This window comes from Leptinotarsa decemlineata, unplaced genomic scaffold (assembly GCF_025532065.1).
Source record: "Leptinotarsa decemlineata unplaced genomic scaffold, Ldec_3_MD MMD2_tig00000035_RagTag_RagTag, whole genome shotgun sequence".
Lineage (NCBI taxonomy): Eukaryota > Metazoa > Arthropoda > Insecta > Coleoptera > Chrysomelidae > Leptinotarsa > Leptinotarsa decemlineata.
Window position 1 is genome coordinate 25403806 of NW_027412540.1, and position 24717 is coordinate 25428522.

Sequence of the window (24717 nt, forward strand, 5' to 3'; positions counted from 1 at the left end):
CATCATCGACCTAAAGTCAATGATATTCCTTAATTGAAAATCGGAATTCTTTCAGATATGGACCCTTTAGTACATTGGTGCGGGAGGCACGAGATATATCGCCGACATAAAACTCAGTTTTCACTTTCCGTACGAACGTAAGAAAAAAAAAGCTTCAACGACGCAGACTTCAACCTTCTTATACACACTTATATTTTTTGGAAATACATGAGGTTTAAAACATTAAAACCAACATATTCTGTTGGTCATACCGAACAGTTCAAACCAAAAAAATTCAACAACCATCTGTCACCAGTCAAGTATTCAGAAATTGAAACATTTATCCTTTCTGGGAATCACACATGCAATTTTCATGTGTCCAACTGCAGCTCTAGAAGTTTGAGTAAAGAAACCAGTTATCAAGGTTCAGATGTATGCTATGTTGGTTCCTTCTACCTTCTATCGAAACAGGTTTAGAATCTTGTTCATTGATATCTCATTTTTTCAAGCTGACGTTTTCGAAGTCTACAAATAACTCAGAATAATTTTTACACTTGCTACTGATACGATGTTCGCTACTCGAGTTCCTCGATGTTTATGAGCTATCGCTGACATTATTTAAATTTGACATACTTTGTATAAGATTATCTATACATCCCAGCCAGTTCAGGAATCCAATAAAGAACAAACTAATTTGTCGTCTTATCCACTATATTGAATTAGAATTGAGTTTTTAGAGGTCACTCACGTTTGCGTATGGATTCTTTATCTTAATCGATTGATAGTTATGTACTGAGTACACTAAAGTCGTAATTTCATTCTTTTTTTATTCGAACTGAATATAAATAGCTGATGTGAAATATCGCAAAAGACGAGATCAAGTTTGTTTTTTTGCTATGGAAATATATTCCGGTTAGAGACAGTGTAGCAAAATATAATAATTAGCTTGAACACCGACGAAACCTGTTAAATGCTGGGAATTTCCTTGGGAATGGGAGAAAAAACATAATAGAATATTAATCATAATTTACATATTTTTGTATGTTTTGGAAAACAATTCAGTGGCATGGTTCGGGGGGCTCTAAAACATTTATTTATTTCTGACCGGGATATTATAAGCTTATATCGTCATAGTTACGCTATCAATAAAGAGGGTCATAACTCCCTTGGGACATTATAGATTTTATAATTCCCTCTACCTTTCACAAGTAAAAATAAATAGAAATGAAAACTGAACCATATTTTATTTATTCACGTCATTACAATTAATAAATGTACAATTTTGAAATGTTCCCTGAAAATTACTTCCGCCACTGGAAACAATTTCTTCTTTTGTATGGCTGGAGCTTCTGTTCGCTACAGTCGAGGTACCTGCCTCTTCTGATGACAAAGTAGACAACATACGCGCCGTTTTATTTCTCAATTCGATGCTATCCTCCAAATACCCCTCCGCCACCGTGGAACTTTTCCAACCTCCGTGTCTTTTTAAGTTAGTCATAGTTGCTCCTGCATTGGCTAGAGCAGTAGCAGAAGTGCGACGAAGGCAATGTCCCGTATAGGAAGATGAGTTTGGCAATCCTAAATACATTGCGATTTTGCTGGGGATTTTCCCAAACATGTTTTTTCCAATTGGCTGAGATGTACATTTATTTTGTCGGAAGCTCAAAAAAAATCGTTCAATACCTTTAAGACGCAAAGACATATAAAGTCTTAATAAAGGCAAAGCGGAGAACTCTTTTTCATCCACAACTGTAAATTTCTTCGATACACCAGTTTTACTTTCCGGTACGTTCACTACCATAACGGAATCCCGGTCCTCTATATCCGATATCTTCATATTCAAAAGTTCCTGACTTCTGCATCCTCCAAAATAACCCATAATCAAAACAACCTATAACAAAAAAAGGGAAATAAATACACACAAAAAGGAAAATAAGAAAAAAATTACCTTATGCAATAAATGAATATCATTAGGAGCGTCCTTTAGGAATCTGATAACATCTTTAGGAGATAAAACAGCAGACTTTTTCGGCTTATAACTCTTACTCTTCCGTTTCAAAAAAGCCTGTAGTTCATTGAACTTGGTGATATCTCGTTTCTCATGTATAGTCACCATCGATTTTAGCATTGACCATTTAGTCCATAAAGAATTCGGACTATACGTTTCTGACTGAAACGAATAAACACAATTACTAACCAAATCTACCGAAAAACATAGAAAATTCCTTACCAGTTCTTGAAAATATGCCAGAAATACAGTTTCAGTGACATCTTTTGGCATAACATTTTTCCGTGTCAGCCAGTCCAGATATATCTTGTATTCTTTTTGGTATACGGCTTCACTTTTCGATGGAATTAATGATTCTCTTGCTTGTTCAGCTTTTTTCAAAATATCCTCCATTATATTTGTGGTAGAAAACACGTTTTCACCGCAAACACAGCTTGATAACAAAGTTCTGTTTATAAACAAGTAACATAGCAACAACCTAGCAACAAGAAAACTCTACTATAATCAACGGTACCTGATTCAAATATACCGGGAAGGTAATGAATTGGTACATTTTTCCGTTTCAAAAATGAACAAAATTTTATTGAAATCGGTCAGAAATAAAATTATCTATGTACCACGGGAATTAATGAGCCTTAATAACCTCAGGCAATTGCTGTCCCTCGGGCCAGAGGCCCTCGGGACGCAAACTTTGCCATCGGTAATTAAGGCCCTCCTAATTCCCTTGATACATAAATAACTATTTTGTACGGTGCATTTCTTTAATGTCCCCCACCCTCTCTTTTATTTTTTGAACGGGTCAACTTAAAAAAAAAACAAAAAATAACTTAACAATGTATTAGCAATATACTGCATAATTATATTATCTACAGAAATGAACTATTTTGTTAATAACGACCCAGAAAAATGTGTTTGAAAAGACTTTATAGAGATTTTTTTTCTGAGCCTAAATCAAGAGTGCAAGATACTTTTTCATATTACTGAAAACCAAAAACTTTCTAGATAACAATTGATAAGTGAATTAGGCCGTATTAGATGGCCATATTAGGAGATAATATGACCATACTAGCCGGCCATATTATTTCTATAATTTAGGTACCACTAAAACTTGTTTGTCGGATGTAATTCAATGTTCAGCGCTGTATTAGCAGGGGAAGCAGTTGTTTCAATCTTTGGCAATTGATAACGACAAATTAAGTGGATAGTTTACAACTGATATCAAAATTTTTGGAACATACAGTTGAATACTAGATTGTTCCAGAGTTTATTTTCTAAAATCAGCCTCGACCTTTTTTAAACAGCCTCATTATAAAAATTTTTGGCATCCACCAAAAGTGAAATTGAAAAAAATATTTTACATTTTAATGATGAAAACGAGTCATCCTTTTCTTTCTTTACATTAGCCAACGCTGTACGAAATACATTAATTATACAGTGTTTCAAACATGACTTTCCGTGTCACTGCTATTTATTATCAAGTTGTTAGTCATGCACAGGAAAACATTTCTATTTTTATAAATCGGTAATTGCTTGAATTATTGAAATTATATATTTTTGATGTGAGTCATCTAATTGAGTTCTTATCATTTCATACCAATCAATATTCCACGATGTTTATACGTTTTCAGATATTTGAAATGATCCAAGTGTATGTACAAAGTCCAAATTGCAATGGAAATAATTTTTCTGAAGATCGACCAGTGAAATAACCCAAAATTCCCAAATCCACAAAGAAAAATAGTCAATAGCGCATAGAAAATGTTATTTGTTAGATAGATCAGTCGAAATACAAAGCCAAGGATTATGGCGATGAGTCTAGTTGAATATTGTTACATATCAATGAGTTTTCGTGTGTGAATGGAACAGTTGAATGTGCGACCTCTTGAATCTGTCACCTCTCCTGCCCTGCAGGGGGTGGTGGCTTTACCCAGTGAAGTGTCACCCGTAAAGGTAAGAGTTCTCCTAAATCGGTGTCACTAAATGGAGGACTGCTTAATCTTACAAAAAGACCTTGGTGTACCGAAAATAATCTTCCCCTCAATACAAACAAATGTAAATACTCAAAATACACCCTTAAACATAATGTTATTTCTCATGATTACTGCATAAATAACACACCTCTTCAAATAAGCACTCATCAAAGGGATCTTGGTGTCACATTTGACCCTAAACTGAGTTTCTCCATTCACTATGACACAATAACATGCTCAACCAAACGGATGCTAGGGCTCATTTATCGTAACTGTAAGAACTTTCGTAGCAGAGACAGTTTTTCAACTCTTTTAAATGCATACGTCAAATCTCGGCTGGAATATGCCTCCCTTATATGGTCACACATATACAATGTCCACATAAACAAAATCGAGTCTATACAAAGAGGCTTCATGAAATATATTACTTACAAGCTAGAAGGAGTTTACCCTGAACAAGGCATCGACAACAGAATACTACTGAATAAATTTAATCTATTATCCCTTCAAACCCGAATAACTTACTACTCTATAATTTTCATTTATAAACTAGTGAATAATCTGATTGACTGTCCCGAACTACTCTCCCACTACAACTTTCATGTTCCACGAATCAATTCTAGAAATGAACTGACTGTTTATCTACCAAATTCTAGAACAAACATATTGCTCAAGTCACCAGTTGTTGCAATGAGCAAACTTTACAAACAACTCTGTGAAAATCTCGACATTTATTATGAACCTACTGGTCAAGTTAAGAACCACGTTAAGAAACTTTTATACTCTAGTCAAAATACATGAGCTCAAATTGAAAGTTATTCTACCATGTAAGCTTAATACTACTACTGTATTACTGTTGAATTATGTTTTTTTTTTCTACACCCGTTCTCTAACAATACACTTATATGACCATAATCCGTTTCATAATGATATCCATTACGATACAGATTTTTCATAACGATACAGATTATCAACCAATAGAAACCCATAATTTTTCAATCAAGAATCCTGTTCCTTTATTTGTCCTAGATTCTAACCTAAGTAACTAATTGCTTTATTTGTCAAAATCAGTTTTCATATTACCTACCTATATTATCAAAATGTCTGAAAACAGCGATATAGAAAGAATACCATCGACTCCAATATTTTTAAAAGATCAGATTAATTACAGTTGTTATATTCAATATAAATATAATTAGAATCTTTATAGTTTTCATATATCCATGATAATACCATTAAGTTTGTGTTTTTTTTTAAATATGAGTCAATTACTGTAAATGTGTTCAATACAAATATAATATTTATAGTTTTTCAGTATTTATCGGGTTTAGAAAAAATAGCGTATGCAACTCTCATGTAATGGTTATTAATACACTCGCATATACCATACAAAACTCGCCTTCGGCTCGTTTCGTATCCCGGTTAATGATCATTACATGATCATGGCATAATATACTATTGTAATACACTGGAACTATGTTTTTACTTGTTAGCTCTATATCTGACTTATGTTTTTTTTTTCAATTACTCTCCTAGCTTGCTGCATACAAGTTTTCCAACTAATTTTTTGCTTAACTATCCTAAATGTTTACTTTATTTTGTTTTTTGTTTACCCGCTTCAGGTGTTTCTAGTTGATAAATTAGTATTGTATTCATGTATATGTATATGTATGTATGTATATATGTATGTGTTTTGTGTGTATATAGGCAGATATATAAAACTGTAACATGCTTGTTAATAATATTAATATGTCTTGTTATTGGGATTTATTCCTGTTTAGACATTAAACATTTTTTTAACTGAACCATCAAGATATCGTCGTAGAAAGCTTTGTAACTCTGCCGTAATGTACCTCCTTTCATTAGCTACTCGTGGGATCCTTCATGGACCATGGAATAACCAAAAAATCCGATCCTGAGTCTGCAGAGCTGATACACGTCGACTGAATGACCTCCAACTCAGTTCTCCAACTCGTGTTTCTGTTAACAAATCTAGAAAACTAGGTGGTGCAGCTAGAAAGCGGCGTATCGCTTCTTCAAACGCAGTATATCTCATGAATATACTTTGCACCAAGTCCTGGAGCAGCAGAAGCAGATTATGAATTAGTAGAGGAAACAAACTGCTCCTGAGTAGGTTACCAAATGCATTCGCTAAAACAATGATTCATCCAAACCACAGGCAAAAAGCCCCACGTGGCTGAAAGTCAGGTATTTTTGACGTACAGATGCCCTCGTATATGCAGGTTGTCGCGGTCATTAGGGTGAACATTTTTGCACCTTCAACAATCTCAATATCGACCAACCAACTGGAATCTCTTCATTATGCCTTTATGGCTGTTGAATGGACGTCTGGCAGATACAAGGCGCTGACCTTTGCCCTTTGTGAGCCTGAGGTCCAAAAAGGGCCAGAATGAACCTGCTCAAATTTGCACGTGTTTTTCCTTGCAGCTCTTGCAGCTATATTGCTATGTGAATACCTAGAAATTTAGAAATTTAGATTGAGTCTCGTTCCTGATCACTAAGTTATCACCGAATGACAGGTCATCAAGAGCACATCTAAATGATAAAATGTTTGTTTTAGTGATATCGAAGGATAGCAAATTAGCATCATACCACTCCTTGATTGTTTTAATATCAGTAGATATTGCATTATGTAAATCATTTGAGTTTTTGTTGTTCCACAATATCGTCGTGTCATCAGCGAAAAGAGTGAAATTTCCTGAAATGCTCAAATTTGCAATGTCGTTGACATATAATAAGAATAAGATAGGTCCCAAAATGGATCCTTGTGGAACACCACACAAAATTTCCTCTTTTTTTTCTGGAAGTCCTGTTGTTCTTACCATTCGACTCCTTCCTGAAAGGTAGGATTCAAACCATTCGAGCGTCATTTCTCTGCAGCCGTATTGGTAAATTTTTCTTAGCAAGATCATATGATCAACTCAATCAAACGCCTTAGAAAGATCACAAGAGACCGCAGCTGCTACACTACCAGAATTAAACTTGGAGTAAATATCATGAAGAAGTGAAAAGATGACATCGTCCGTGTTTTTATTGCTTTGAAAACCAAACTGGCTTTCACTTAAAATATTGTGGTGGTTTAGGAAAATTGCCAGACGTATTTTCACAAGTTTTTCGATAACTAGTTGGAATGAGAGAGATCGGGCGAAGATTTGCGGGATCATCTGAATCTCCACCTTTATATAATGGAAGGGCAACGGATATTTTCAGAATATCAGGAAAAATTCCATTGTGGAAAGAGATGTTGATTCGAGAATTTTCTGTGAATTAGGTACAGTAAGAATTTTCTGACTGATGAAAGGTGGTTTGCAGTGGTCTAGTGATGTTTCCTTACATATGTATCTGACAGTTCTTTTTTGTTGAACGAATACTAAATTTAGTAGTTGCTATATGATGGAATCGGCCGATACTTGATGAAAATCCATAACTAACGTATTCCAAAAACACTTTATTGTGAGATTTTCACTAAATTGTTTTACAAAAACGCAACACGTGTTTCGCCATACAATGGCTTCATCTGGCGTGTCTTTCAACTAATTCTACACATTCAATACTAAATATATATATAGTTTATGGAGAACCTGAAATCAAAGTACCTGTAAACGAAGTACCTTAATTTTAAGTAGCTGATATTTTACCTGAGTTTCTAACGAATTAAATTACCTGCACTTATGTTCCATTTTCACATTTTAAAAAATATATTCAGTAACGGAGAGTTATTGAGTTCTAATTGATCATTCAGTAAATTACCCGAATTCCTGAATCTATTGATTTCTACACATTCTAGAAGATTAAGTTTCAAACTCTTCTCTTCTAAATGTAACACCTCGTACTCATGATTGAACTCATGCCCTTCTGCTAAAAGATGGTTTGCAAATGTGGAATTGGTCTTTCTATTTACAAAACTACTCCTATGTTCTTTAATTCGTTGGAAAAATGTTCTTCCTGTTTGGCCAATATACAGTTTTGGACAAGAGCCACAAGTCAGCTTATATACTCCTGATCTATCCGATACCAAAGTTTTGTCCTTATTGTTTTTAATAAATTTACTTATGTTATTATTCGTTCTATAAGCTACGTTTACGCCTCCTTTCTTCAAAAAACGGGCAATATTCCTGTTTGGTTCCCCCACATATGTCAATGTCTTATAACTAACGTTATCGCATCTTGAATATGGGTAGACCAGATCCATGGCTTGCTTTTGTCGTTTTTTGGAAAGAATGGAGCTTACAATATCTACCTTATAACCGTTATTAATCGCGATTTGTTTGATCAAATTCAGCTCTTTCTGGAAATCCCTATCAGACAGTGGAATATTCAATAATCTGTGAAGCATACAGCATGCATACAGCATGCAGCAACTTTATGCTGGTACGGGTGTGTGGAGGAATTATGTATGATAATGTCCGTGTACGATGGTTTGTGGAAAATTGCAAACTCATGTTTATTGTTATTTTTCGTAATGGTTAAGTCCAGGTAATTTATTGAATTATTTGCCTCCCTCTCAGTGGTGAATTTTATTGACGGATGGATGGAATTGGCATATTCAATGAACTTGCCTAATTGCCTATCTGTACCAGTAAAACATACTAAGATATCATCTACGTATCTGTACCAGTACAAAAAATTGTTGGCTAACTGATTATTATGGATTTCATACTCTATGTTATCCATGAAAATTTCCGCCAGTTGAAAGACACGCCAGATGAAGCCATTGTATGGCGAAACACGTGTTGCGTTTTTGTAAAACAATTTAGTGAAAATCTCACAATAAAGATATATGATGGAATCGGCCGATACTTGATGAAAATCCATAACTAACGTATTCCAAAAACACTTTATTGTGAGATTTTCACTAAATTGTTTTACAAAAACGCAACACGTGTTTCGCCATACAATGGCTTCATCTGGCGTGTCTTTGGAAAGACTATGTTTGTTTTATTTGTGTTGAAACATAAGGAGTTTGAATCGCACCACCGTTTAACCCTACAGATTCCAAACTGATGATACCAAATTAGCACGAAATAAGTATCTCATTTTTTTAATTATCATTTTGAGTTGAAAGTCTGACATATCAGCACTGGGTGATTTTTGATGATGAACCTTGAATTTCACCTAGTTTTATTTCACTGGCAACCAACCTGCTTTACCAGTGATTGGATTATTTGCATGGTTGACGAATATTTCCATAAGGTGACCTTTCACAGTTATGACGAATTAAAAAATCGTTTTGTTTTACTATTACCTTGTACCAGACTTCTCAAACAAAGATGGCATCTTTGGACAAGTTTGTAATGATTAGAAGATATCTAAAAAACTAAATTAGATGAGAAACATCGTTTATGAAATTAATGAAGACAAAACAAAAGTGATTTAGGACAAATATTTGAGGAAAGTGTCCGTGCAGACATCGAAATGATCATATTTCAAAAAATATTAGTATCATGATTTTTTATTGTAAATTATAGAGAATTTTCAGAAGTTCCTTAGTTTTCATAAGTTAAACCAAATATTCAGTTAGTTCGCTTTAATATCAGTATGAACATGGATTGTTTATCTTAAAAAAATTTTCAACTTCATACATGAAAGCAGTAAATAAATATTACTGGAGGTTTTTTCCCAACACCAAACCGTTATTTCAACACCTCGGCAGGTGTTTCGATCACCAAGTGATCATCTTCAAGAGGAAGATCAAATTGATCTTCCAATATTCAACTTCTCACGTCGTTTGAACCTGCAGGTTGTTTTATTCTTCAAAATTCGATTTAGGTCATTATATGATACACCTTGTATTATATTCATCTTCTTTCACCATTAGCAATTGTTTTTGTTAACACAGAAAGAGAGAGGTGAGTAAAATTCAATTTTTAATTATTTCATTGACGAAATATTTCACGAGCCATAATTTATTTATTTGTATATATGTAGGCCCTGTCATCTTTATGATTCCACTGAAAACCGTATACGAGTTGTTTATTATTTATATTCGATACTTTCGAAACGGTACATGTTTCAAGGACCAAAACAGAAATTAAAACTACTAAATCAGGTCATCAGTCTTTTGAACTACACATACCAAATCGATATTCTAAAATAATAATGATGAAATAATCTTTTATTATACCAATCCCTTGACAACATAATTGTTTTAACCTCGGTCATGAAAACACTTTATACAGCATGTCACACTAAAGTACCTTGAACAACCACGTGAACAATAAGTGTCATGATTCATATGGAAATATGTATCATTGAATGAATGTGGGGAAGCATTTTTTATAAATAAATGGTTTTAACACAAATTAAACCATGTTTCAAATAATGTATTCAGGAAACCCTTTATTGCGAGATTTCCACTAAACAGTTTTACAAAATCGCAACACGTGTTTCGCTGTACAATAGCTTCTTCAGCTGCGTTTGTAGATGCGTCGTGTAACGACACGCCGCTATACAAAAGCTTCAGGCGTGTATAGACACGCCCCTATACAATAGCTTTTACAGGCTTGTATAGACACGCCGTTATACAAAAGCTTCTTCAGCTGTGTTTGTAGATGCGCCGTGTAACGATACGTCGCTATATAATAGCTTCTTCAGGCGCGTATAGACACGCCGCTATACAAAAACTTCTTCAGCTGCGTTTGTAGGTGCGCCGTGTAACGACACACCGCTATACACAAGCTTTTTCAGCTGCGTTTGTAGATGCGCCGTGTAACGACACGCCGCTATACAATAGCTTCTTCAGGCGTGTATATACACGCCGCTATACAAAAGCTTCTTCAGCTGCGTTTGTAGATGCGCCGTGTAACGACACGTCGCTATATAATAGCTTCTTCAAGCGCGTATAGACACGCCGCTATACAAAAGCTTCTTCAGCTGCGTTTGTAGATGCGCCGTGTAACGACACGTCGCTATATAATAGCTTCTTCAGGCACGTATAGACACGCCGCTATACAAAAACTTCTTCAGGCGTTTATAGATACGCCGCTACACAATAGCTTCTTCAGCTGCGTTTGTAGATGCTCCCCTATACAATAGCTTTTTCAAGCTTGTATAGACACGCCGTTATACAAAAACTTCTTCAGCTGCGTTTGTAGGTGCGCCGTGTAACGACACGCCGCTATACACAAGCTTCTTCAGCTGCGTTTGTAGATGCGCCGTGTAACGACACGTCGCTATATAATAGCTTCTTCAGGCGCGTATAGACACGCCGCTATACAAAAACTTCTTCAGCTGCGTTTGTAGGTGCGCCGTGTAACGACACGCCGCTATACACAAGCTTCTTCAGCTGCGTTTGTAGATGCGCCGTGTAACGACACGTCGCTATATAATAGCTTCTTCAGGCGCGTATAGACACGCCGCTATACAAAAACTTCTTCAGCTGCGTTTGTAGATGCACCGTATAACGACACGCCGCTATACAATAGCTTCTCCAGGCGTGTATAGATACGCCGCTACACAATAGCTTCTTCAGCTGCGTTTGTAGATGCGCCGTGTAACGACACGCCGCTATACAATAGCTTCTCTAGACGTGTCTAGATACGCCGCAACACAATAGCTTCTTCAGTTGCGTTTATAGATGCACCCCTATACAATAGCTTTTTCAAGCTTGTATAGACACGCCGTTATACAAAAGCTTCTTCAGCTGCGTTTGTAGATGCGCCGTGTAACGACACGCCGCTATACAATAGGTTCTCCAGGCGTGTATAGACACACCGCTAAACAATAGCTTCTTCCGGCGTGTATAGACACGCCTCTATACAACAGCTTTTTCAGGCTTTCGTCTACAAAAACGACAGTGATCTTTCATGGAACTGACTCTCAGGAAACTTCGCAAGAAAACTCGAACCTTGAACGCATCACTGAAAGAGACTTAATGTACAACCACCGACCGTGCGGTTGTGATAGTCCAGTCATCTTAGTAAGTTCAACTCGGAATTTGAGATACCCAGCTATAAACTCCTGTAAACTATCAAAATCCCAGGTGAAAGGTCACAAAAAATCGACTTAGAATTCAATAGTTGCGTATACCCTACCATAAGTAGGTTTTGAGACAACTTTTAGGATGTCAGTATACAAGTTTATACGAGTTTATGGCTGGGTATCTGAGATACTTACCTAATTTTGATTAAGATGACTGGACCATGGACCTATTCGAACTACTTCAAAGAACGACGCGCGATGATTTGTTCCTCGTATTAAATACCACTAAAGAAGGTGCGAAACGGAAACATTTTCCTCGTCTGATCTAACACAGATTTCAACTTGCAGATTTAGTTCGCGGAACACACATCGTTACACATGATTCGATTGAAAAGTGGATCACCTTTTCCATGCGTAAGAATGTTGATTCTTTCAATTCTCCTCTCGGTGAGGTCGAAAGATATGTCATAAACATAAAGTGTGGCGATTATTTTAATCTTTATGATTCAGCCAATGAAAAAGTTGGTTCTCGTGCAGATACTTGTTTTGCGGTTTGTTTGCAATAAATTAGTTTTAGTTAACCTTCACAACGAATGCCGAGTTTATCGGATTTGAACTATTTAACATTACTCGAATGGTGACTTCATCATATTTGAATAGTACTTCAGAGTGTTTATGGTAGCTATAAATGTGAACAAGTTGCTAATCAAATATTGGCTCCTCATCTTAAATTATAATGACACGATGACGGATGAATTTACATGATCATAATGTATCTTCACTACGCTGTGGAACTATTGGTTGTTTCAACAGTTTTGTCCCTTGTTTTGAGTCTACTTCAAGCTGTGATATCTCAGGATGTGGAGTGTACTCCAGATCACTGAGCCTAAGGATTAGGTGGGGAATGACAAAAAATACCAGCGTGGTCCAAACAGAACTGGGTGGTATCTCAATCGCCACAAAAGAAATAACCACGAAGAGCGGTACATATCAGAAATACGCGACGGATTGTGGCTGCTCATCGTTTTGAGGTTCAACTCAGTACAGCTAGAACTTACCTGTTCAAAAACACTTATATTTGGAGAACTGCGATTATGTGGCATCTATCCAAAAAAATTACACGAAAATCAATCATATCTACTTCCGTTAGAATGAATGTTGTTTATTTTTATCGTAATTTGCAAAAAAAAAATTCGAATAGATGAAATTTACTAAGTGCTAATTTATGAAAATGTGTCGATTCAGATGTAATCTTAGGTGAGAATATAGGCTTGTCAATGTCAATTTTGCAATTATGAGGTTAGCTCAGATTTATACGGTGTAGTTTGAAGCAATGAACGCTTGGTAGTATTTTGTTTATCAGAAGTGGAAATGAATAGTGCCAACTAGATTGTTGGTAGCGTCACCATCCATAAGTAATTATTGACTGAACTAACAGAGATTATCAAATACATTTAAGAGTCAACGAAACAGTACCTATTATGATTCTAATGACAGGCTGAAAAAAATATTGAAAAGCTTGAAGTATTTCATTCATTGAAATTTAATAGAAACCGAAATCAGATTTTTAAATCCTGGAGTCGGTTTGACACAAAGACAACAAATATTCTGAGAGAATGTTTATTTTTTCCGAGAGAATTTCCGAATTTCCGATTTTTTCACAGTTTTTAAGTATTTTATTACAAGCCGCAACTGTGGGACACAAATGATTTTCAATTATATACTCGTAGTTGCTTTTGCCAAAAAAAGTGGATGCTTATATATGGATATCGTGCTTTAAACCTCATTCGATGCGGAAAAAATCGGCCAGTTTTCCATGAAAATATGCACGGTTTATAATTATTTTTCTCACTTTTTCTCATTGCATGAAATAAAACATACAGTGCATTTCTTTAATAGCCCCCCCTTTTATTTTTTGAACGGGAAGTGGTAAACTAAAAAAATTGAAATTTGGGATTATGAAATGAATATTTTATTTTGAAGTGAATTTGACAGATGAAGCTTTCAAAATGACGACTGGGCGCCATCTGGGAAAAAAATAAATTAAATAGAAGGGGGTCTTGGAATTTAATGTCAATATCTTCAAATACAGTTTCCCTGAATTTCACTATTTCGGACTTCCATTGTCTAATATGTAAAATGATTTGAAATCCCCGAAACAACTGAAAAAGAAGAATTAAAAATAAATAGCTGAAAATAACAATTATATTAAGCAAAAATAACCTGAAATGAAATAATAGTGAAATAAAATACAATAAAATTAAAACGATTGAACAAAAAATAAAAAAATACAAATAAATATAAATAAATAAAAAAGTTAAGAGATTCCAAGCCACGTTAGTTCACGACGTTTCGATTGTTAGTATCTACAATCGTCTTCGGGTGATGACTGGACTGATTCCTCCGAGAGATGATTATTTATGGGTCGTTCGAGTACTTTCACTTATCCCCACTTTCCATTTTTCCGCTTCACTGGTTCAGTGGGAGATGACCGTTTGGCGGGAGTTGGCCATTTTTCGCTTGATGATGGGTTTCCATATGTTGCGTATCTCTACGCTAGCTTGGCTGAATACGTTGTTGGACAGCATGTATGCGGCTTCCTTGAATTTTCTCCTAAACCAATGTTCCTCTCTGTGTATGATCTCAGCTTGGGACCACTCGATGTTGTGTTGATGGGTCCAAACATGGTCTGCTCTTCCAGATTTGCTGGTTTCCCCTCGCTGGGTGTGTTTCTTGTGCTCGGCAATGCGAACATTTAATGGCCTCTCAGTTTCACCAATATAGGATTTTCCGCACTCACAGGGTATCAGGTAAGTGCAATTCTTGGAATCGCAGTCCGCGTTTGGTGGCCTGGTTTTCGTGAGGCTGCTACGGATAGTGTTACCAGATCGGAATCAGGTTCTGATATTGTATTCGGAACCAATTCTTCTTATCCTCTCCGATAATCCTCTGATGTAGGGAAGTGCAAGCACTGGTTGTAACGGCTTCTCTTCCTTGCGAGGCTCCTGCTGTCTTTTAGCCAAGGTCTTTTCTACCATCGCTTTGGAGTAGCCATTCCGTTGGAGATCATTTTTGATGATGTCTAGTTCCTTCTCAAGACCTTCCTTCGTATTACAGAGCCCCAAAGCGCGGTCTAATAGAGTCTTGATGATTCCTCTATTAGTCGATTGATGGTGGTTGGATTCGTGGTTCAGATACTGTCCCGTGTGAGTGGGTTTCGGTATACAGATGTTTCCCACTTAGTGTCGGTCCTCTTCACCAAAACGTGAATATTGCCGTTTAAAAAAAAATGTACATTCGCACCAAATTATTGTGGAGATAGATAGGACGCCTTGCAATGGTTTCCGTCATGATTTCGCAGAATTATGTTCTTCGATCAGGGACATCTTCAAGTTAATTGGTGTACCATTTTAATTTTGTATGGATGATACCTATCTACAAAAGTCTCCACCCAGTAGAAGGAGACACCTCACAAACATTCGCGACGGAATAAGTAGACTGTTCAGGATTTACTATCATCTCACCAATTATATTTGCACTTGCGTTCTTCCGGAATGGACGGATGACCTGGGGGCTTTTTGTTATGTACACTACCGGTAGTTGTGAATTTGGATACAAGTTTCCTCAAATATTTTCTACAGATAGGACGATTCGGAAAACGTTCATTGAAATTTCTTTTGGTTTCGTGAAAGTTTCGCGACGCACTGTAAAAAAATTTTTCCTTCCAATGGACGAGAATTGATCATTTTAGAGATTGTTGACATGGTACCTTTCTACTAGTAAAACCGAAAACTAAATGGTAATATTCTAACTGAAAAATTATGTTCAATGTCGTACTGACATTTTTTTGTCGTTTTTATAAACAAAAAATAACTTAACAAACCTTATCGGATTGTTGGAATTGCCATATGGCAGATAAAAAAGAATATTTCTAGAAATATCGATATTGATGTGTTTGTCTTCAGGAAATTATTAAAAGTTCCGGCATTTTGTAGTAGTTGAAGAAATTGACATTATATTCTAGGGTTGTGAAGCATTTGTCAGGAGCTTCAAAAAGATGTGTCACAAAACCCTCCCTTTCCATTTTTTTCCAGATGGTGCCCAGTCGCCATCTTGAAAGTTTCATCTGTCAATTTCACTTCAAAATAAAGTATCCATGCATTAATTTCGTTATCCCAAATTTCAATTTTGAGTTGACCTGTTCAAAAAATAAAAGGGGAAGGGATCATTAAAGAAATGCACTGTATAATGGCTTGGTTCATGCTAAGCATTTGAATTACACCAATAACGTTCCTCTCAACTGATACTCACCTAATTTTGTATGCAAACATTCAAGTATGTTTAGTCTATCAGTCTATTGTTCGCGCTCATATTGCAGTCGATAGTTAGATATCACTGTTTTCAATCATTACGATTTGATAAATAAGCAAATGTGTAATACAATGGCAAAATAATTCAATTCGGATCGATTACTTCGACAGTATTTGCAGTAAAATAAAGAGAAACTTATTGTCAGTTCTCTGTGGTTGTGTTTTTCCAGTATTTGTGGGGAGCTTTGGTAGAAAAAATTCGCCGAAAGTTCTATTTTCATTGAGCTTTGTTGTTTTCCGGGAAGAAGCAAAGGAAACTAGTAACACGTTCTTTGAATCGTGAAAAAATGTAAGACAGTAGCGACAAGTCAATAAATTGTTTATGTATAGCATGTGTATTTTACTTGACGTCAACATTTACAACTCGGAAGTATCATTACTACATTAAAAAATCGAGTTCGAGTTAGGGCCTATTTGAAAATCTTTGGCTATTTTTCAGGCCGTTTAATATGATTTTTCACAATGAGCTTTTTTATTATCCTCATGGAATCCTGTCAAAAGTTTTCTAATGTTGATATATCCCTCAAATCATTATATACGTAGACTGTTGAAAAAAAAAAGAATCAATTTCAAATTTCGCGGGCTTAGTACATTAGATCAGCGATTTTTTTATGTTAGTACACTCGTCTCGAACATATTTTATAGTTTCAGCTGTTTAGCATGTTTGCTTTACTCAAAAAGTTTTAGCCCACAAAGTAATAATCCGACAGCTGTAAAATTTGTACAAGTGTCTTTTGAAGGTTAGGGTTAACTAAAAATCATATGGATTTAATACTTGTAGCGCCATCTGTATGTTAGACTGCGAACTTTTCAGCCCACCCATTACATACATGCATGCGTACGTACATAGTTGAATAAGACCTTGTTAAATTAAAGGGATTCGAGTGATTTCTTTCTAACTGCCAAGAATGAGGAATTAGCATTGTTTTATTATGTATTATTTATCATATCAGTTAATAGTCTAGTTCACATGTACTTTTTTTTGTAACATTTTTCAGCCCTGTCCAAAAATTACGACCAAAGTGTCATTCGATTCGTGTTTTTGCCTAGAAAGTTTAAGGATAGGTCCGAAAACGCGCCGATAAAAACTACAAAAGTTATAAACAATTAAGTGAAAAAAAATGGGGCTTTAGTTTTTTCTTAATATCTCGGAAAATTTTCAAAATTTTGGAAATTTGAAAAAAGATTTGAAAAAATCAATGAATTTGCGTAAAAGAAGTCCCGACTCCCGAAACTGTATCTCGATTATTTATAATTTTATAGAGCCCTGAAAATAGAGCCAGAAGCGGGTAGTCTGGCTTCCGCGCCCTTTGTCACTCTGACATAAAAACAAAAAAAAAACTATTTAAACATATTAAATGTAAATATTAAGCAATGAAAAAATTCATGTAATGTTGGGAAACATCAATAAACAATAATCCGCAGTCAAAAAATTGTTATCCCAATTTTAACGTTAATTATAAATTTGTTAATTAATAACTTTTTCTGAATTGAAAGTTAATATGAAAATCCCTATAATTATTAAACTAAAACCCTGGCACTTTTTTCCTTTGGTGAAGTTATCCTTAATAGGCAAAAAAATAGATGACCGTTGCCAAAATAAAAAAATTGTTATTTTCTATTTTTTTATTAACAATTGAAGATTATAATTTTACAAAAAATATATTACAACTTTTTTTATTTTTTATTGTTTCAATGTCTCATGGCTAAAAACTAATTAATAATTTTTTTTTAATATTTTACAGCTATTGTTGATAAATTTATCAGAAACAAATACATTGTTTACTAGCAATTCGAAAAAATTTTTTTGCATTATGTTAATTGAAAAAAATTATGATTTTTAGAAAAAAAATGGTTTCTTAAAAAAATTTCTTCGTTGCATGAAAATGTGTTTGTTAATTAACAATCGTTTTTTGCAACTAAATATTAAAATTAAGGAACCGTTTTTTTTTTAATCATAAGTTTTATTGTTCTTTAAGGTTTTGAAAAAACTTTTTTCTTATTCTTTTTTTAATTGTTTATTTAAAAAAAATGTTATAAACAATTTTTCGTTCAATACTTTGTTCTATAATAAAAGTAACTGTTTTTTTTAATATCACAATATTAAAAGTTTTATAAAAAAATAGAATAAATTAAAAAAAAATTGTTTATAACATTTTTTTTAATAAACAATGGAAAAAAAGAATAAAAAAGTTTTTTCAAAACCTTAAAGAACAATAGAATTTATGATTTAAAAAAAACGGTTACTTAATTTTAATATTTAGTTGCAAAAAACGATTGTTGAGTAACAAACGCATTTTTTAGCGACAAAGAAGTTTTTTTAAGAAACCATTTTTTTTTTAAATCATGTTTGTTTTTCCATTAACATAATGCAAAAAAAAATTTTCGAATTGCTTATAAACAATGTATTTGTTTATAATAAATGTATTAACAATAGCTGTAAAAAATTTAAAAAAATATATTATTAATTGGATTTTAGCCATGAGACATTGATACAATAAAAATCAATAAAAAAAAATTGTAATAAATTTTTTATATAATTACAATTTTCAATTGTTAAAAAAAAATATATCAATTTTTTTATTTTGGCAACGGTCATCTATTTTTTTTGCCTATTAAGGATAACTTCACCAAAGGAAAAAATGCCAGGGTTTTAGTTTGATAATTATAGGGATTTTTATATTAACTTTCAATTCAGAAAAAGTTATTAATTAACAAATTTATAATTAACGTTAAAATTGGGATAAAAATTTTTTGACTGCGGATTATTGTTTATTGATTTATCCCAACATTACATGAATTTTTTCATTCCTTAATATTCACATTTAATATGTTTAAATCAATTTTGTTGTTTTTATGTCAGAGTGACGAAAGGCGCGCGGAAGCCAGACTACCCGCTTTTGGCTCTATTTTCAGGCTCTGTAAAAATTATAAAAAATCGAGATACAGTTTCGGGAGTCGGGACTTTTTTTACGCAAATTCATTAATCTTTTCAAATCTTTTTTCAAATTTTGAAAATTTTCCGAGATATTAAGAAAAAACTAAAGCCCCATTTTTTTTCATTTAATTGTTTATAACTTTTGTAATTTTCATCGGCGCGTTTTCGGACCTTTCCTTAAACTTTCTAGGCAAAAATACGAATCGAATGACACCTTGGTCGTAATTTTTGGACAGGGCTGAAAAATGTCACCAAAAAGAGCTAAATCGAGAACATGTGAACCAGACTATAAACTAAGGTGGACATTAGAGTTTTGCGGGGATTAATTGAGAATTGAGAAAAATTTGGACCACAAGACTCCAATAAGGTAGTTCGTATGTAGTAAGATATATTAATTTAATTGCTTCCATTTTTCCAGGTCCTCATCTTCCTCGAGCAGCATAGAACCTCTGCAACCGATCAACAGATTGCGAGTATCGCCTCATGCGTCCCATTCTCGCATGTGTTCCAGATGTTCGAGCCTTTTGACGTTGGCCTCGAGTTCTCGCTACTCTTTGAATACAATTGGGGCTGGTTTCGTCCCTGTTCCGCCCGAAGATCCCCCTTTGCTCTGCAAACTCTGTCTTGCTGAGGTGCCTTTAAAGGACATTGTGCGCATCCAGCAGTGTGACTGTGCCTTTTGTGTAGAGGTAAGTTGAAAAAATGATGTTTGTTACTCTTGAAACCACTACAGTGTCTCCACACTTGTTAGAAATCAACATTTTTCGTACTTGATAAACAATATTCAGATCACCCCTCTCAGCAATAAGGTAGACAACACCGCTTATTTTTATTATTTTTTGGCACATCAAGTTCCATGCATTTTAAGGACGAAACACAAGCACTACAGGAAAATCCTGTGCCTGTGCGAAAGTAGCGATTCATGGAGATTGAATTCATCCACATAAACTCAGTTCTTCCAATGGAAGAGTTCTTTTTTTTTATTTCAAAAATAACCGCATCAACCGCGAAGGGTTATTAGCGGAGGAACAATTAGGTATAATTATGCAGTGTGTAACAACGAAAACTTAACAGAGCCGTTTTTGAATATAAAAAGTAAGATTTTTAAAAAAAGCTCGGGCACGTCGATTTCTAATTAAAGGGGGACACCTTTCAGACTAATCAGATTTTTTGTAGTACGCACCTCCTCGGAGGGGTGCGTCCGACGACCTTAATTTAGATAGGGAAAGTAGGTCGAGTGTCACCTTGTTTTAAAGGTCTTTCGAATACCTTTACAACTCTGTTAAAAGAAAATTTTTGTAACGCTTAGTTTTCGAGATAATTTGAAGTTGAAATTGCCATGTTAATAATACATTAGACACACCACTCGGTAACTTGTATGCCTAAATAACAAAAATTTCGAGCAGTTCTTCTTATCAGTTTTTTTGTTAAATAAAATCCCTATTATCAGTCAGTCATTGATTATCTAAAAACCAAAGTTTATTATAGTTTCGACAGTTGGTGATGGGTCTCTATACGACTGCACCATAACTGAGTACTGCGCAAAATTCTTTTAATAGTCCTTTTCAAATTATCCAACATGTAATGTTGACCAATTATAAAAATTGTGATATGGGAACTGTAGTTGTAATAAATATCACCTATTGCAAATCTTAACCCATTGACGTCAATGTAGATTTATAGGAAGGATATTACTATTACTATTATTATTGTTACTATAATATTATTCAACCGTCTCATTTATTATTGTACTGTACCTTATTATACTATTATTATTATACAGTCCTTCTTCTCTTCAAAAAGTATGTCCTGAACAGTACCCTTCTCAAATCCAACAACAAATCGATCCCTCAAAAGCATATCCAACATTGTTGACTCAAATTCGCAACTCGAAGCAAGATTTCGTACCCTTGCGGCCCATTCGGCGGAACTTTCTTGAGTTGACTTTACTGCATTGTAAAATTTGTATCGATGAGCAAAAATGGATTCACTATCCTTAAAATGATCGTTGAACAAGATTATCAAATTTTTATAATCCTTGTCTTCAGGTTTGTTGGGCAAGGATAGGTTATATATCAGTTTATAGGCTTCTTCACTGAGTGCATTTAATAAAATCGCACGTTTTTTGTCAGCATCTGTTATTCCATTTACTATGAAATAGTTTTCCATCCTTCTGTTGAAAATGGTCCAATCGCTAGTTTGAGGATCAAACTCTCTAATATGTCCTAGATTCGACATTATTACTCTTTTTCCTCGTCGCCACTGTTATTTATGGGTTGATGAGGGAAGTTAATATGAACAACCGCTACCATAAACTATAAACTATTTATTACTCTAATGTGAATAAAATTTATACATTTCCTGCGAGAGATCTTTGTACAGGATAGAATATAAAAAAGGAAGTACCATAAAAAAACTACATAAAACAAAACAGGGGAAAGAATCCAATTTGCAAACACTTTTACAGTATGATACATAGCAATTATATATAACAAATATTGCAAATATCAAAACCTATTGACGTTGCCCTGTCCATTGTAGATTTATATGGATTTATTATTATTATTATCATTTTTTTAAATCAATACCCACTCCTCTTCTTCCAGTTTTCATTAGTACATCGTTCGATTGTTTTGTTTAAACGGGTCGTGTATTGTTATTTGTTTAAAAAGGCCTTACACTACTGCTGAAAGGGTTTCAGTTATTGCTTTATTTTTTGGCAACGACCAAAATGCTAATAGAACATCAATTTTATTCAACGAGCAAAACCCTGGTAAACACCTAAGCAGAAATCACGTTCTGGATTTGGTCACAAAAGTCAGGGAGACAGGTTCGGTTTTAAATAAAGAAGGGTAGTGAATGACGATAATGCGATTGGAGTGATTGGTCAAGTCATCGCCAATCCCAGGTTAAGTACCAGAGGTTTATCAGCAATGGTCGGAATAAGCCATATGAGCGCATGGAGAATCCTTAAAAACCACAAATTCCATACTTACAAAATAAACTTGTTCATGAACTCAATGAGGATGATTTTAACGAAAGACAGGAGTTTTGTGAGGGCATGAGTGAGAGATTAATGCAAAATGCCGAGCTGATTCATAACATCTGTTTTTCGGACGAAAGCTCATTTTATTTAAATGGTTGTGTGAACCGTCACAATTGCCGTTATTGATCGGATGAAAACCCAAGACAATACGCAGAAATACATACCCAACATCCCCAAAAGTTGAATGTCTGGGCCCAATGATGAAAGTAAAGTAGAAGAGTCGAATTGATTATGTATGATTTTGTACATAAAAATTAAGTCGTTAATTTGGCAGCGTTTTTTAATTGATGTTTGGATGAACTCTTCTTTTATGGGGTAAGAACCATGCTTTTTTAAGTAAAGAAATTTCAGACACTTTTTTTTGTACAGCTTCAATACAATATATATATATATATATATATATATATATATATATATATATATATATATATATATATATATATATATATATATATATATATATATATTCCTTGACAAGGATTCCATATAGAGCTACAATATTCCAGTTTGCTTCTGACCAATGAATAATATAATGATGAGAATTATTTGCTATTGTGCATAACAAATCCTGGCATTTTCATTGCACGGCACATTATTAAAAAATGTAATTACCTGAATAAATTTATCTATATATCTATCTATCTTACTTCCAAAAAGTATCCAAATTTGGTTTCCATAATTTTTGAGAAATGTTTTCTATTCCGATGGGGCCATGTTTTATTTTACCTAGCAATAGAAATTTTGTTCAATTTCAATGAGACCTACCCATAATGTATTCTCTATTATGATTCTTCACTGTAGTTTAACAGTCAAACCTGAACAATTCAAACAACTTTCTGTTTTGATTGCTTTTGATTGTGTTTTTGTTTCATAATGAAGGTATCGATACATCTTTTGAAACAGGTTCGACTTAGCTGAATCACATTTACGAATGTTGATTGTGGTGAAACTTGTCTTTGAATACGTCAAGGTAATTATTAGGATTGTTATGGTTTTCATTACCAGTTCTGAGCGGTTTACAATTCAAGTTAGGACACTTCACAAATGGATTACCAAAATTTCTATTTCGTACCCTTCAGAGTTGGTTATTAAATTATAAGTTATCCTTCGTGTTATAAATTGATTTTCTTTATCAAATTCTTATTCAATATTTTTCATACATAATAATGTACTCTGTCTCGTAGAATATCAGTAAGAATTATGCTACTTTACTTTTTCTTTTATATTTCAGTGTATGAAGGCTTATGTAGAATTTGAAATTAGTGAAGGGGCGTATGATATTTCATGTCCTGATGCACAATGTCCCTCTCAGGGAGTTTTACTACAAGAAGAGATTAAAAGACTGGCTGGAAGTGATTTATTAGAGAAACATAAAAAGTACAGATTAAATAGAGGTAAGCATAATCCCAACTATACAAATATATTATTTTTTTAACAGGCTTTTATTAGCTTCACCTGTATGTATGTATGTTTGTAACTCTCAAGCTCGGGATCTGGATTTGACAGGAATTATCGACATTTCTTGATCTATTCACGGGCAGATGGCGCTGTACGTAATCTCCTTGATAATAATAATACAATAATAATAATTTTATTAGTCTCAAGAAACACACAGTTTTTAGACACCTCAATACATTTTCTAAAATAGGTTTGAGAGGATAAGATTCGTCAATATAGTTTCTAAAAAATGCTTGTAGGTAAATTAGAGTTACAAAAAAATACAAGTTAACAAGATAAAATTCTAATCGTATAAAAATTGACGAAAATGTAAAGCCATGAGCTTTACAAATTATAAATCACATATCTAACATATTATATACAGGGTGTAACTGAATAAGTGTAAAACATTTAAGGAGGTGATTCCTCATCGAAAAAAAGATAGGATCTTTCATATAAAGAAATTTCATTGGAGCATCCCTTGTTAAGATACAGCCTCTTAAAAGGGGTACATAAAATTTGTATAACAATTTTTTTCACAAGCACTGAAAAAGTTACAATATTTAAATTAACCTGACGTTTTGTACTACCAAAAAGACACCTAGCCAGTAATTTATTTGGTTTACCCCATGGTTGTAGGGGGTGTATAGCTTAATTCCTATATTATCTGTTCTTTTCAACCTATCAGCTGTAGGAACAAGGTTTGATTTATTTTTTGTATCATGTTGGTGTATATCCTTGTGAGCAACTTTATTCGTCAAGTTTTGTTGAACAAGAAGCAGATTTTCATAGACAATAACTGAGTATATGGTCATTATTTTAAGTTGATATAATTCGAACTCACTTTACATGTATTTCTTCATTTGAAAAAAGTATTTTTTTTTATTAACACGCGCGCTTGCTGCCTTATTTGTAACCCTCTTTTTGCGCGCCTGCTGCCTTGGGCTTGGTAGATGATTTTCAGGCTCCCTCTTCACAATCGGAAAATATCAATGGTCATTTTTCTAAACACTATACGGCTGATTGAT

At 34.2% G+C, this 24717-nt stretch overlaps 2 protein-coding genes across 4 annotated transcripts in view; one reads left to right on the plus strand and one right to left on the minus strand.

The window, feature by feature from the left end:
* Window positions 1-24717, plus strand: part of LOC111503854 (probable E3 ubiquitin-protein ligase RNF144A) — a 76324-nt gene that overhangs the window by 45470 nt on the left and 6137 nt on the right. For all 3 annotated transcript variants that reach the window (XM_074172131.1, XM_074172130.1, XM_074172132.1), the window contains 2 exons: window positions 19625-19895; window positions 23484-23646. In XM_074172131.1, coding sequence (XP_074028232.1) covers window positions 19625-19895; window positions 23484-23646 — 434 coding nt within the window. The remainder of the gene's footprint in view (window positions 1-19624; window positions 19896-23483; window positions 23647-24717) is intronic.
* Window positions 1209-2901, minus strand: LOC141481071 (uncharacterized). Its single transcript, XM_074172133.1, has 3 exons — window positions 2210-2901; window positions 1928-2149; window positions 1209-1870 (listed from the first exon to the last, which is right to left on the minus strand). Exons 1-3 carry the CDS (start codon window positions 2378-2380, stop codon window positions 1223-1225), a joined length of 1041 nt encoding a protein of 346 aa, XP_074028234.1. The 5' UTR covers window positions 2381-2901; the 3' UTR covers window positions 1209-1222.